The sequence below is a fragment of the Nicotiana tabacum genome, chromosome 22, assembly GCF_000715075.1.
Source record: "Nicotiana tabacum cultivar K326 chromosome 22, ASM71507v2, whole genome shotgun sequence".
Classification (NCBI taxonomy): Eukaryota; Viridiplantae; Streptophyta; class Magnoliopsida; order Solanales; family Solanaceae; genus Nicotiana; species Nicotiana tabacum.
The window spans coordinates 171,819,491-171,834,656 of record NC_134101.1 but is presented as its reverse complement, the minus strand read 5'-3'; the positions used below and the strand labels follow the sequence as shown (position 1 = coordinate 171,834,656).

The following is a 15,166-nucleotide window of genomic DNA, read 5'->3' as shown; positions in this document are numbered from 1 at the left end:
TTTGTTACGACACTCGAGTTGTCAAAACCAGATAAGGTATGTGCCTTGGGTATTAGCTTATCTTCAGCTTGCATTTCGTTTACCATTCTTAGCAAAATGATATTCACGGAGCTACCTGGATCAATCAAAACTCGTTTCACATTAGTGTCATGTAGAAGTAAAGATATTACTAGTGTGTCATTGTGTGGGGTTAGTACACCATCTGCATCTGCATCATCAAATGTAATACTTTCTTCTTCCAAAACATGTCGAACTCGTTTCCCGTGTGTGACTGTAATTTTTGAAACTTTCTTGGCTGCCATATATGTCACGCCAGTAATTTCTTCTCCTCCCCTTATAAAATTAACAGTCCTTTTTGGTGAAGGAGGTTTAGGGGGCTCCTGCCTGTTCTTCATATACGCTTGCTTACCTTTTTCACTAAACAATTCGGCTAGATATCCTTGCTTTAACAAGTGGTCAACTTCACCTTGTAGCAATCTACAATCTGTCGTTTTGTAACCATGATCGTTGTGAAACTCGCACCAGAAATCAGGATTTCGCCTATTCGGGTTTGATCTCATTTCCTTTAGCCACCGCACATTATAACCAATGGTTATTAATATTGGTAGTAAAAAAGATGTGATAAGTTTGAAATTGTAACCGCTAAATTTCGCCTTCGCGTCTCCCGTGCGCTTCAATCTTTTCCAAACCTTAATGATGAGCTTGACTCTCTATCTCTCGTCTATGATCGTACCTTGAGTTATCCTGCTTTGAACGCGAGTCTCTTCCTGCTGGTCTCATGTAGGGCTCGTACCTATTTTTACCGGGCTTTTTTCAGTTTCAGCACGTCTTGAACTTAACATCTCCTCTTTTTGAGACTGAGTGATGGTATCTTCTTCTATCCGCAACTTCGTGTTGTATCTGTTGTAAACATCATTCCAAGTTGTTTCTGGAAATTCACGTAGACTTTCCTTGAGTCGTCTCGTGGCTTCTGAACATTTCTCATTTAAATTACTGGCAAAAGCCATAGCTGCCCAATTATCAGGTACGCGTGGCAACATCATCCTTTCACGCTGGAATCTGTCTACGAATTCTCTGAGCAGCTCTGAATCTCCTTGCTTTATTTTGAAAATATCCTCCATTCTTTTTTTGACTTTTTGAGCTCCCGAGTGTTCTTTGATAAATGAATCTGCAAGCTCTGCAAGATTTGTAGAATTTTCGGGTAAAAGAGAATACCATGTTAATGCTCCCTTAGTGAGTGTTTCACCAAAATTTTTGACCAATACTGATTCAATTTCTTGTTTGGTCAAGTCGTTGCCCTTTACACTAGTTGTGAATGCAGTCACGTGGTCTCGTGGATCAGTTTTTCCATCGTATTTTGGAATATCGGGCATCTTGAATTTCTTCAAAATTGGCAGAGGAGCAGCACTTGGCTTCCAAGGTTGTTGTAAATATTTGTTCATATCTATTCCCTTGATTACAGGCGGTACTCCAGGTATTTGCCCTATGCGGTCGCTTTGCTCCTTGAGCTGTTTCTGCAAAGTTAATACTAAATTTTGCAAATCAGAATTAACTATATTACCTGGTTCTCCATCGCGAGACTCGCTAGGAGTTCCACCACCACCTGAATTAACGAGTCCAGAACGAGGGTTTTCCAAAGTGTTGTTATTTGGAGTTAGTGTTGGTGGTACAACCGGCAACTAGCTGGTAAAAGCCTAGAGAGCGTTGTTGACCTGTTGAGCAATTAATTTTTTAAAAGCTTCATTGAGAGCTTGTTCATTTGCAACTCTGTCATTTTCATTTGATTCAGATCTGTTTGGAGTCTCCTCTCGTGATTGTCGCTGAGAATGTTGTGGCGAAGGAGGTGGGGTTCTGTCGTCTGGGTCGTTCATTTGATGTTGTGGATCTTGAGGTGGTAAATTGTGTTGGTTATTGTTATTGACATTCGACATTATTGTTTTTGATAAAAGAATTGATTTGTAAAGCAGACGATTATCAAATTTTCGGTAACGAAACCAATTTGTTTAACCAAAAATTGAAATTTCGGTCAAAGCTTATTTTTAGAAGAACTCGGGTTACTGATAATCAAGTAGAAAAAGAAATAATTGGTATAAATAATAGCTGAATAGAAAGCAAAGTAAATCAGTATATTCTAATAGTATTTCGTGTCCTTACAAATGTTCATTCCTCACCTTTTATAGTTATTTCTAAGTAATACATTTTTCTCCTTTCATAATGGAGTCATTATGGACAATTAATAGCATTTAATGTAACGTTATAATTGGCAATCGTAACTGATACAATACAGATCCTATAACGTTTTCCATAATTAATGCTTATTAATTACCAATAATACGTATCTATACCCTTTTTGCTATTTAGGTTCATTCTTCCGATGCGTCTTCAGAATATCAAGAGGTTCAAGCACCTATCCCTTCTGGTTTTCTTGGATCTTTGCCCGTGTCTGTTAAAGCTCGTGCATCTTCAACTATTTCTCGTCAACTGTCATTCCTTTACCAGTCCACGTGTCATGACATGTCACCACATAATTAATTTGATACATTAACTTGATTTTTCCCAATACAACTCTTCTTCCTTTCCCTTCTCTAATTCTCCAGTATAATTATTAATTAAAAGTGTAGGATTCAAGTCACGTGACCGTTAGTTTTTTTTCGGTAAAATGCTAGTATAAAACAATTTTTTTTAAAGAAAAAAAAGGAAAACAGGTACATTCAAGAATTAACTAACCTAAAATGCAGAGTTTTTTCTGTAATTACTTTTTGGAAATTAAACCAAAACCAAAGTTAAACCCCGCCTAAGAAATCTCAACAAACATCTTGGAAATTCATGATATTCCGATGACATAAATTAATGCTGAGATGGTCTTTTTAAAACCCTAATCTTATTTTATGATTAATTCGACGATCTCACCCCCACATGCAAATGCTAAAAGCATATTATTATAGTATTCGTCTTTCCGAATCACCTTCCATTATTCCTGGGGATGACTTATGTCTTAATTTTTTGCCTTTATACGTATTTCTTTATTTGTATATAAATTTCCAACAAATTCAGAGTGATCTATTCATACTCAAATCGCAAATATAGTTTATTTTTTGACTCCTTTTATTTTCTGTCAGCTAGAGGACACACATAGCAGAGAGAGAAGTATGATCAGCTTTGTTTGTTTTTATTCAAAGAGTCCTATCGAGACTGCAACTCTTGAAAGGTAAATAACTCGAATAGTGATCACAGGTCTAATAATTCCAAACATACTGCGCCACAGTAAAATATTGAGTGCTACATTTCTGGCTTTCCTTTTTACCACTATAAACATATTTTAATACGTTTATATATCACAGACTATGGTGGATCTGTTTTTCTCTCTATATATATCATATCATCACCACCTCACTACCCAACGAAGGCTAGTGTATTGTAGGTGTGGCCTGTGGGTGTTATTTTAGCACTACTCTCTCTTTGTGTGTGTGTGTGAAATAGCTAGCTATTTGCTACTACAAATACTGTCTATCGTTGCAGAATTTTGCCTCGACAATCTCCACACCGGCTCGATACACGACTCTTCTTCTGAGGAAAATACCAAAAACCCAGGTCAGCATTTTGGATTTTCTGTAATGGGTTTGTTTCAGATTTCAATTTGTTGCTACTTGCTCTACGTCTCGCTTGTAACCTTGTTTTGTGTATTTCTATCTCTCTTTCTTTTTTTATGATACAATATGAATTTGTTTTTATGTGTTATGTGTCTGCAGAATCTTTCTCTCACTGGGTTACTTGTCATCATTTCATGTGTTATGTCCAGATGGTGAAAATGCCCCTTTTGCAAGATTCAATCCTTATTGCTGGGTTAGTATAACAATACAATACTACTACGGAGACTCGATCCAGCTTCAACAAAATTGATCTACCTTGCTCCTTTTTCATGCTGAAGATTGATACTTTTCGATGATGGGTATCAATCTTTTCTTCAACACAGCTACAAATTCTGCTCACACGGTGTTGCTATTTTCTGTTGCTTTTCAAGGCCTTTCTTTCTTGGAATTATCGTCCATCTGTGTCAACTTGACCTTGTTTCTTGTGTTTCTCTTTATTGTATCTGCTAAGCAGATATATCTATGTGTCGGTCGGTTTCGATTTCGGAAGGATGATTCTGATGGTAATTCAGTTCCTGGTAGACATAGAAGTGGTGATGTGGAAATAATACAGAGTATTGAGTTAGGTAGAGCCTATAAAGCTTCAGTTTTGTGTTGCTTTTATGTCTTGTTTGTGCATGTTGTGGTGTTAGGCTTTGATGGGGTTGGTTTGATTAGAAAGGCTAATTACAGACTGAATAATTGGACTTTAATTCTCTTTCCTGTAACTCAGAGTTTGGCTTGGGTTGTCTTGAGCTTCAGTGCCCTTTATTGCAAGTACAAAGGCAATTTGAAATTCCCATTGTTGTCAAGGGTATGGTGGGTTGTCTCTTTTGTCATTTGTTTGTCTACATTGTACTCTGATAGTAGAGGATTGGCAATTGAAGGCTCCAGCCGTTTAAATTTTCATGTCTTTGCAAATCTTGCTGCTACCCCTGCTCTTGCCTTCCTCTGTTTTGTTGCTATTAGGGGTGTCACTGGTATTGAAGTAACTAGGAACTCTGATCTTCAGGAGCCATTGCTCCCTGAAGAAGAACCTGCATGTCTTAAAGTTACTCCTTACAGTGATGCGGGCCTTTTTAGTTTGGCTACTCTTTCTTGGTTGAACCCGCTTCTTTCAGTCGGGGCAAAGAGACCACTTGAGCTGAAGGACATTCCGCTTCTTGCGCAACGAGATCGTTCTAAGACAAATTACAAGATACTAAATGCAAATTGGGAAAAGTTGAAGGCTGAAGATCCTTCAAAGCAGCCTTCTTTAGCTTGGGCTATTCTCAAATCTTTCTGGAAGGAGGCCGCCTGCAATGCGATTTTCGCAGGGCTGAACACTTGTGTTTCTTATGTGGGTCCATACATGATTAGCTACTTTGTAGACTACCTAGCAGGTGTGGAGACATTCCCTCATGAGGGATACATTTTGGCTGGAATATTCTTCACCGCAAAGTTGGTTGAGACCTTAACGACCCGGCAGTGGTATCTTGGAGTCGACATTTTGGGCATGCATGTGAGATCAGCTCTCACTGCAATGGTATATCGCAAGGGACTGAGGCTCTCGAGTTCATCTAGGCAAAGTCACACTAGTGGAGAGATTGTTAATTACATGGCAGTAGATGTTCAGAGAGTAGGCGACTATTCGTGGTATCTTCATGATATATGGATGCTGCCTCTTCAAATCATTCTGGCTCTTGCTATTTTGTATAAAAATGTTGGTATTGCATCCGTGGCAACTCTAGTTGCCACCATTATTTCCATTGTTGCAACTGTCCCATTAGCTAGGGTTCAGGAAGACTATCAAGATAAACTAATGGGTGCCAAGGATGATCGAATGAGAAAGACTTCTGAGTGCCTCAGGAACATGAGGATTCTCAAGTTACAAGCTTGGGAGGATAGGTATAGAGTAATGCTAGAGGAAATGCGGAACGTGGAATTCAAGTATCTTCGAAAAGCTCTCTACTCTCAGGCTTTCATCACTTTCATTTTCTGGAGCTCCCCTATATTTGTTTCAGCTGTTACGTTTGGTACTTGCATACTGTTGGGTGGTCAGCTTACGGCAGGAAGTGTTCTTTCTGCTTTGGCGACTTTCAGGATCCTCCAAGAACCACTTAGGAATTTCCCTGACTTGGTGTCAATGATGGCTCAGACAAAAGTATCCCTTGATCGAATTGCTGGATTTCTGCAAGAGGAAGAGTTGCAAGAAGATGCCACCATTGTGGTGCCTCGAGACATCACAAATGTCGCAATAGAAATTAAAGATAGTGAATTTTGCTGGGATCCGTCTTCTTCAAGTCCAACGTTGGCAGGCATACAACTAAAGGTAGAAAAGGGCATGCGTGTTGCTGTCTGTGGCGTGGTTGGCTCAGGGAAATCAAGCTTCCTTTCTTGTATCCTTGGTGAGATTCCCAAAATCTCTGGTGAAGTAAGTCAAATTGAAAGATGTTTCTCATTGTCTTTTCTCTTGGATTTCAATATATCCAATTTTTTAGGAATATGGGAGAAGCTCTAATCAGTATTCTTTTGTTGTGGTTTTACTTTTTCCACTTGTGTTAGGTTAGAATATGTGGAAATGCTGCTTATGTCTCACAGTCGGCTTGGATACAATCTGGAACTATAGAAGATAATATCCTTTTTGGTAGTCCAATGGATAAGGCAAAATACAAGGCCGTGATTCATGCTTGTTCTCTGAAAAAGGACTTGGAGCTTTTCTCACATGGAGATCAGACTATAATTGGTGATAGAGGCATAAATCTTAGTGGTGGTCAAAAGCAACGTGTGCAACTTGCCAGGGCGCTCTATCAGGACGCTGATATATATTTACTTGATGATCCTTTTAGTGCCGTTGATGCACACACTGGGTCAGAATTGTTTAAGGTTATGCTTAGTTGTAGCGTAATCAGTTCTTCTGCTCAATTAGAAGGAAAATTGCTGAATGTGCCATTGTTTTACTGCAGGAGTACATACTAACAGCACTAGCAGCAAAAACGGTGGTTTTCGTCACTCACCAGGTTGAATTTTTGCCAGCTGCTGACATGATATTGGTAGGTCGTGTATTCCATTTCACTATCTAATACCGCTCGTTGTTCTTGTTGGTTTGTGTGTAAAACTTTCTCTATAGCTTGAAGCCGTCTATTTAAACTGCTAGCATTGTTTTGTCAAGTTTATTTCCTCATTTCGTCCTTTCGTCTTGGATTTTTATACTATATGTCAGTTCAAAAGTGAGACGGACGCTGAGGTATGGTAACAGGTCAGACAAGGTTTACTATCTATACTTGTACTGAAGGATGGTATATTATTCCTTCAGCTTCTTTTTATTGTATATGTTGTTTTCTGCTTCAAAATTTGAAGAATGATGGAGCAATTTTAACTGCAAATAAAGATGGCTTTGCTTGTAAGTTTTTTGCTGTTTTTAAATATGAATTGTCAAGGTCGAGAATCACAAGCTTGAGAAATTAATCCTAAAAATGATGCACAGTATGGTTGGAATTACCTGTGGATGGTCTATATTTTTGCCGTCAGAGAAAAGAGTTTTTCTTCACTTCTTTCAGATGACTTTGTAGGACCAACAGATCTGGGAATGTTTTTTGAAAAAGAGATTCAAAAAGGAAAATAACACTGAACTAAACCTCGTGTGTTCCTTACAACTGTCTAATAAGTGGTACTGTGCTAGAAATATCAACAATAATATATTATGTCTTAAATATTTAACCATTTTCTGTCCCGTAGATCATATAGTCAAAGTGTATTTAGCATCTCTAGACAATTTTAATCATTTTTCCTCAAGATGCACGCATCTAACCTATACTAAAGTCTAAAGAGGCTTACACTTGGGCCAGTCCTTTTACATTCTAGAATGATGAAGAGAAGAAAGCCATCAAACTTGATGGTAAATGTCTTTTTAATCAGTATTAGGCCACAATTAATTCCCAAATGACTCTTTAGCTTCCATTCACAGGTCCTGAAGGAAGGTCGTATCAGTCAATGTGGAAAGTATGATGAACTTCTGCAAGCAGGGACTGACTTCAACGCTTTGGTTTCAGCTCATCATGAAGCAATTGAAGCTATGGATTTTTCGTACCAATCTTCTGAAGAACCGGAGAAAGTTCCTTCGCCTGATGGTTCTGCTGTAGTGACTAAGAAATGTGATTCAGGCGAAAAGAGTATTGACAGTCTTGCAAAGGAAGTGCAAGAAGGCGTCTCAGCTGCTGATAAGAAGGCAATCAAAGAGAAAAAGAAAGCTAAAAGATTGAGAAAAAAGCAGCTTGTTCAGGAAGAGGAACGGGAGAGGGGAAAAGTTAGCATGAAAGTTTATTTGTCATATATGGCGGCCGCTTATAAGGGCTTGTTGATTCCGCTTATCATTCTTGCACAGACATTATTTCAGGTGCTTCAAATAGCTAGTAACTGGTGGATGGCTTGGGCAAATCCACAAACTCCAGGGGACAGTCCTAGGACAACTAGTTTGGTGCTTATTCTTGTTTATATGGCCCTTGCTTTTGGAAGCTCATGGTTTATCTTTGTTAGGGCAGTCCTGGTTGCTACATTTGGTCTAGAGGCTGCACAAAAACTATTTTTGAGAATGCTGACGACTGTCTTTAGGGCTCCAATGTCTTTCTTTGACTCCACTCCAGCAGGGCGTATATTGAATCGCGTATGTCCAAGTATTGTTACTGCTTAATATTTCCTTTTTTTTATGCAATCCTCTGCTCATGGTTGCTCCATGATTCTCTTTCCTTGCCTTCTACTTGCCGTATTTTTTCGGGTATAGCAATTTTCTAAGGGATTCTTATGATTTACCAGGTGTCGATTGATCAAAGTGTGGTTGATCTTGATATTCCTTTCAGACTTGGCGGCTTTGCTTCAACTACAATTCAGCTTATTGGTATTGTTGGTGTTATGTCAAAAGTTACCTGGCAAGTTTTACTACTTGTCGTCCCAATGGCAATTGCTTGCCTGTGGATGCAGGTAACTGAGGGGGCAGACCTTTTCTGCTGTTAAACATAAGTTCCACGAAAACTTGTCTTAGTTTATGCATCTAATAGCCTGTTTGGCCAAGCTGGAAATCAGCTTATTTTGAGAAGTGCTTTTTTTCAAAAGCGCTTTTTTCAAAGTACTTTTGGTGAAAAGCAGTTTGTGTTTGGCTAATTAATTTGAAAAGCACTTCTAAGTAGCAATTTGTGTTTGGTCAAGCTTTTAAAAAGTGCTTCTAAGTGTATTTTTCTCTAAAGTGCTTCCGGGAAGAAGCTACTTTTTTCTGCTTCTGCTTCTCCAAAACTGCTTCTGCTTCTACTCAAAAGCACTTTTTTTCTTCTAAAAGCTTGGCCAAACACTTCAACTTTGAAAAAAAAGCACTTTCTTTCAAAAAGAGTGCTTCTCAACTTGGAGAAGCTTGGCCAAACAGGCTATAAAACTCCAAATGATCTAGTAATACAATCTCTTTCCGCTCTCTCTCTCTCTGTCTCTCATATTTAGTTTCCTCTAATGTGCTACTAGTTTCTCCTAAAAGTTTTCTTCCACCAGCAAATATAATGTAAAACTAACATCTTTGGCCAAAACTTAGAGGTTCTTTGTCAAGTGGGGTTTTGGTGAGATTCTTTTATACTATATTCGTTTTTGTAAATTTACATTAACAACATCTAATCCTTGGTTATCAGAAGAAAATAAAAGGAAAAACGAACATCTAATCCTTCATGTGGAGTGTTTTCTTCAAGAATTTTTGTTTTTGGGGTTTGTCATCTTTTACTGCTGAAAATTCTTCACCAACATGTGAAGACTATTTTCTAGGTGCATTTTAAGTTTTATTTTGTTCTCTAAAGATAACTTTTCTGCTTATGAAATTGGTCTTGCAATTACTTGTGACTATCTGTAATCACATAAGAATATGTTCCTGGGGCTACCATCTAATTGGGTTGCCGTGGTAGATGAGGACATCTGGTGTGTAGTTGGAGTTTGAATATTGCTTTTCAACGAAGTTGTTCCGGCATGGCAGTTTAGGTGCCGCACCTGTGTCGATACGACACTAATATGGGTGTGGGCATGGGATCCGTACCGGATTTGGTCAAACAATTTTGGGTACTTTGACCACGACGGAAAATTCGAGACGATATACAATATGATTCCTGAAATCAGGACCAAAACTAGGATAAATTTGAAGAAAATAACATATCTTATCTAGGAAATCAATCATTTACTTATCTAACTTGAGAATTAAAAAAAATCCACACTTTACAAGTTATACATTAGTATTCCACTAAACTTCTCATAATTTAGAGATATTTTTATATTTTTTGAATTATTTTTAGCCGGATCCCCACACCCGTATCCATACTAGGATCCGTATCCCCGGATCTTAGAATTTACATCTCGAAGGATCCGACCTCTAGATACGCACCCGTGTCGGACACCCGCACCCGTGTCCGAGCAACTTAGCTTTTCGAAATTTACCATTACTTGAACCATCTAGGTGCTAGAGTATTACCCTTGAAATAAGTTTTTGTTCTTTCATTTTCCACTATCAGCCACCAATCCATTGCAGAAGTTGAAATAGTTCGAGCATGCAAGTTTTGGAGTCACAATTCTGTCTCTTCCAGTTTTCAACTGATTAGTTTTAAAATTAATTGTGATCAAATTTGTGCAGAAATACTATATGTCTTCATCAAGGGAACTAGTTCGCATTGTTAGCATCCAAAAATCTCCAATCATCCATCTTTTTGCTGAGTCAATTGCTGGAGCTGCAACAATCAGAGGTTTTGGGCAAGAAAAGAGATTTATGAAGAGGAACCTTTATCTCTTGGATTGTTTTGCTCGGCCATTCTTCTGCAGTCTTGCAGCAATTGAATGGCTTTGCCTACGCATGGAGTTGCTCTCTACATTTGTCTTTGCTTTCTGCATGGTTTTACTAGTGAGCTTTCCTCATGGAAGTATAGATCCTAGTAAGTACATTATATTTGCCCTGTGTGATGAAAATCTGGCTTCAGGTCTTGATCATTTATGATGAACCTTCAAGTTAATAGTTCTGATTTTATTGTGCATTTGAACCCCGCAATACCTACAAGCAATTCATGAACATTGCAAAGAATGTGACTTGGGTCAATCTATCTCAATATGGGAAAAGAGGAATTCGAGTGATGTCACCTAATTCAGACGCTAATAATGAATCAAGTCTTAAGAGGGAACTTCTTTGAAGACAAAGTTATTCATCCAGATGTTGAAGTTTCCAGCACTGTCTTGGTGCTGGAATCATATGAATAAATTCTTTCATTGATTGAAAAAACACTTATTTGCCAAAAAAATATTGCAGAAATGGGCAACTACTTTTTGACTTACAGATTGGGAGAATTGATTTTGTAATTCTAATTGTCATGTATCTGCTCCCATAGGTATGGCAGGCCTTGCCGTGACATATGGCCTAAACTTGAATGCACGCCTGTCACGATGGATACTCAGTTTCTGCAAGCTTGAAAACAAGATTATATCAATAGAAAGGATTCATCAATATTGCCATATTCCTAGTGAGGCCCCATCAATTATTGAACCTCGTCCCCCATTGTCATGGCCAGAAGAAGGAACCATTGAACTGATTGATTTAAAGGTATGCACGATTGATATTTCCTTTGTGTTGTATATGATTTTCTTGTTTTTTGGGTGACACAGTGGCATTGAAGATTCAATAATATAAAACAACTTATGATATCACTGCATTCTGAGTTTTTTCTTTTTGAAATTTGTATCATTAAGGCTTTTGATATTATGTAGTTGTATGAACGACTGAGGTTTTGGTAATGACACACAACCTTTCTTGTTTTTGCGGGAAAGTAAAAATAATATTTTTGTGGGAAGTTAAAAGTTAAAGCAGATAGAATCAGATGATAAGGGAGAGGAATGCTGTTGACAGTATTAAGAGAAACAATCAACGGAAGATGGTGACAGGAAAGCATGTCTTCAAGCTTACATTAAACTGCAAATTGGCTGACTCATTAAATGGGTCATTGCTCAACCCTGCCCAAAGTTCACTTGGGTTAAGATGGGTTGGGTCAAGATGGGCTAAGCAATGGGTTGTAACCCAACCCGCCCAAATCTTTGCAATATTCTTTAACTTTTTAACAATCACACATAAAAATTATCTTATGTTTTGGAATAAATGTCAATTCATGCCAAATGATATCTTTCCTCAATTTGGATTTAGAATTTTATTTGATAGTTATTCATCTTATAATACTAAAAAGATCAAAGATCAGAATACTTAAAAAGTAGTTTCTTTTGTTTCAACAAAAGGAGTATTTTCTTTTCATGATATAGAAAAAATATTTTTTTCACAAACTGAGTACTTCTTTTCCTGTTGTAGAAAACCTATTTTCTTTTAATGCTGTAGATAGATTATTATGCCTAATAATTACAACAAAATGAATATTTTCTTTTTATGATGTAGAAAAAGTATTTTCTTTCATTACAATAAAATAAGTACTTTCTTTTCCCGACGTAGAAAAAGTATTTTTTTTTTCACAAGATGAAGACTTTCTTTTCATATTGTAGAAAAATTATTTTCTTTTGTTTCAACAAAAAGATTACTTTCTTTTCATGATTTTGAAAAAGTATTTTTTTTTTTCACAAAATGAGTAGTTTCTTTTCATGTTGTAGAAAAAGTATTTTCTTTTGTTTAAACAAATTTTCTTTTCATGTTGTAGAAAGAGTATTTTGTTTCATTTCATCAATAAAATGTGTACTTTTTTTATTTTATTGTGATACCTAAAAAATAGCTCAGTACCCGTCCTTTATTTTATTGATATAAATTTTATTTGTTACTTTTCTGTTGTGATAATGTGTTTCTTCTTTATTTTCAGATTTTTTTCATGTTTGATAATTATTTTTGTCAACAATAGTTAGTTTTGGAAGGTTGAAAAAGAGCTTTGGAAAATATTTCTTCTCTTGATAGGGAAAAAATTTTCCTCCAATTGGAGCAAAACGAATTCATAAAGAAAATAATTTTTAAATATTTAAACCAACCAAACATGGGAAAATTAGAAAATATTTTCCAACACATGGGTCAAGGTAGAACTCTAAGATTGAGCCTTTCTATGGGTCAAGGTTGGGCATCATCATGGATCCGTTCGGGCGGATGATTTTTTATGGGTTAACCTGGGCTAACCTAAAACAACCCATTTTCAAAATCGTTCTAGTCCAAACCCATTAAAACTTGACGGGTTGAGCGGGTCAAATGGGTTTGGGTTAGTTTTGCCACCCCTAAACCATACCTTCCCCTCGGATATTAGGGAAAAGAGAGAGCTAATGACTATTTTGTTGTTCCTCTTAGGTTCGTTATAAGGAGAGTCTTCCAGTCGTGCTTCATGGTGTATCTTGCAAATTTCCTGGAGGAAAGAAAATTGGAATTGTGGGGCGCACAGGTAGTGGTAAATCTACTCTGATTCAGGCGTTATTCAGATTGCTTGAACCAGAAGCTGGAAAAATAATAATCGACAACATTGATATTTCAACAATTGGCCTTCATGACCTTCGAAGTCGTTTGAGTATAATTCCCCAAGATCCAACATTATTTGAAGGGACAATTCGTGACAACCTTGACCCCCTTGGAGAACATTCAGATCTAGAAATATGGCAGGTAATATTTGGTTTTTCTCCCTGTTTACACATAATTATATAGGCTGAGATTTTTTTCAATAACATTCCAATGTATAAGTAGAAAATGAAGTCATTAGTGGATCATGTCTACTTTATGATACTGATTGCAGTTGGGTATTATTTTCTTCCCCTCAGGCACTTGAGAAGTCCCAGCTTGGAGAGATTGTCAGGCAAAAAGATCAAAAGCTCGAAACACCCGGTATGTGTTCTTAGATTGGAACTAAGACATGCACTGCTGACAGTGATGATGTAACCTTTTCCACGATCATATTTGGTTTTATTTTGAGTTCTGATGAAAATATTTTACCAACTTGTTGCCGGCAGTCCTGGAAAATGGAGATAATTGGAGTGTGGGCCAGAGGCAGCTTGTATCTCTTGGGCGGGCTTTACTTAAACAAGCCAGAATTTTGGTGCTTGATGAAGCGACTGCCTCGGTTGACTCAGCAACAGATAACCTCATCCAGAAGATTATTAGGACGGAGTTTAAGGACTGCACTGTTTGTACCATTGCACATCGTATCCCTACAGTTATTGACAGTGATCTGGTTCTGGTCCTCAGTGATGGTGCGTTCTCTATGCTTCACTTGTTATAAGAGAGATTTTGTGCTAGTATTCGTCTTAATTCGCCTCATCATTAATTGTATTTTTTGTTGTTTAAGTTTAATTCTCGAATCACCATTAACCACATTGTGCCTGCGCAGGTCGGGTGGCTGAGTTCGATTCGCCAGCACGACTCTTAGAGGACAAATCTTCAATGTTTCTCAAGTTGGTGTCAGAGTACTCATCAAGATCAAGTGGCATACCCGATTTTTAATTTGGGTAGCAAGCCTGAAGATTTTGATGGGAAAGCAAGAAGAGCAGAGGGCCGGAGGAAACATGAGCGGGCTGGCACCCCTGCTGCTGCTGCTTCATTCGGCTTGAGAACATAAACAGTGGTGGTGGGGGTGTTATCTGCAGTACAAACAGTACACGGGAGCTACATGTTGAAATTAGTTTCTAGGTTAGAGGCCATGCTTAATTCTTCTGTAGGTATGATGGGAATTCATGCATTGCCTGTAACATAAAATAAGCCAGGGCAGCAGAGGTTGGTAATAAGTAGGAAGAGAAGAAATGTGACGGCAATTTGTATCTGCATGGTGAACAATTACTAGGTTTCACAAGAAGCAAAATTTTGATTGTGTTCATGATATTGTAGAGGACTACCTCAACTTTAATGCTAATTTCTCACAAGAAAAAGACTACTTTGAATCATCCTTTCCAGATTTACTAGTTTTGCACCATAGCACATTTAGGCAGGGGCAAGTTGGTTTATTTTCTGCTCTTTCCTTATTCTGACATATAAGGGAAATATAAATCAGTCCATGTAAATTATTTCTGTAGCGAGCTTTAGCTTTTCAAGCGGTTATTGAGCGACTAATCTGGCACAAAAACTCAAAAGATAGAGAAGTAATGTTAATCTCTTCACAATTACTTTTTTGACAATTCTTGTTAAAACTCCTTCAAATTTCTTGCCAATTCTTTGTTTTCTTTTAGATATAATTACCAACTCTCATGAGTACATATAGTCGATCATTTCAAATTTGTAAATGCTCTCTCTCGACTTTATTTGTCAGTTCAATTGTCATTCGAGTAAGAATTCTTTTTGCAAGCTAGAATTGTTCACTTGGTAAATAAAAAATTTCACAACTTGTGCTTGCGTTGTATGATTATTTGCTAGCAGTTTGGTATAAATTAGCTTAAAAACTTATTGAAGTTTATGTTTGAATTTATTTAAAATCAAAAGGTAAAATTTGCAGCCTAAGATAAAGAGCAGAAGCATACAAGCTTAAACTTCATCCAGCCAGTAGATACGTCGAAGGTATTTCTTCCAATTTTATTACTAAAGTAGTTTAAAAAAAACATAGGGCAAA

At 37.4% G+C, this 15,166-nt stretch overlaps 1 protein-coding gene across 2 annotated transcripts; it reads left to right on the top strand.

Moving 5' to 3' along the window:
• Window positions 1-3,339: 3,339 nt before the first annotated feature.
• Window positions 3,340-14,507, top strand: LOC107794880 (ABC transporter C family member 5-like). Of its 2 annotated transcripts, none has more exons than XM_075244915.1 (12): window positions 3,340-3,591; window positions 3,800-6,042; window positions 6,174-6,494; window positions 6,575-6,661; window positions 7,576-8,271; window positions 8,421-8,585; window positions 10,258-10,552; window positions 11,000-11,211; window positions 12,931-13,236; window positions 13,392-13,455; window positions 13,581-13,820; window positions 13,958-14,507. In XM_075244915.1, exons 2-12 carry the CDS (start codon window positions 3,943-3,945, stop codon window positions 14,068-14,070), a joined length of 4,599 nt encoding a protein of 1,532 aa, XP_075101016.1. In that variant the 5' UTR covers window positions 3,340-3,591; window positions 3,800-3,942; the 3' UTR covers window positions 14,071-14,507. The 2 variants fall into 2 exon arrangements, with proteins under 2 accessions (XP_075101016.1, XP_016472917.2); XM_016617431.2 differs by having other exon boundaries at window positions 3,750-6,042.
• Window positions 14,508-15,166: the final 659 nt, after the last annotated feature.

Bases quoted from the DNA above. Each gene is read 5' to 3' on its own strand.
- LOC107794880 (XM_075244915.1), top strand. From the start codon at position 3,943: ATGATGGGTATCAATCTTTTCTTCAACACAGCTACAAATTCTGCTCAC. The intron at 6,662-7,575 runs GTAGGTCGTGTA...TTCCATTCACAG, and splicing joins CAGCTGCTGACATGATATTG to GTCCTGAAGGAAGGTCGTAT. The intron at 13,456-13,580 runs GTATGTGTTCTT...TGTTGCCGGCAG, and splicing joins TCAAAAGCTCGAAACACCCG to TCCTGGAAAATGGAGATAAT.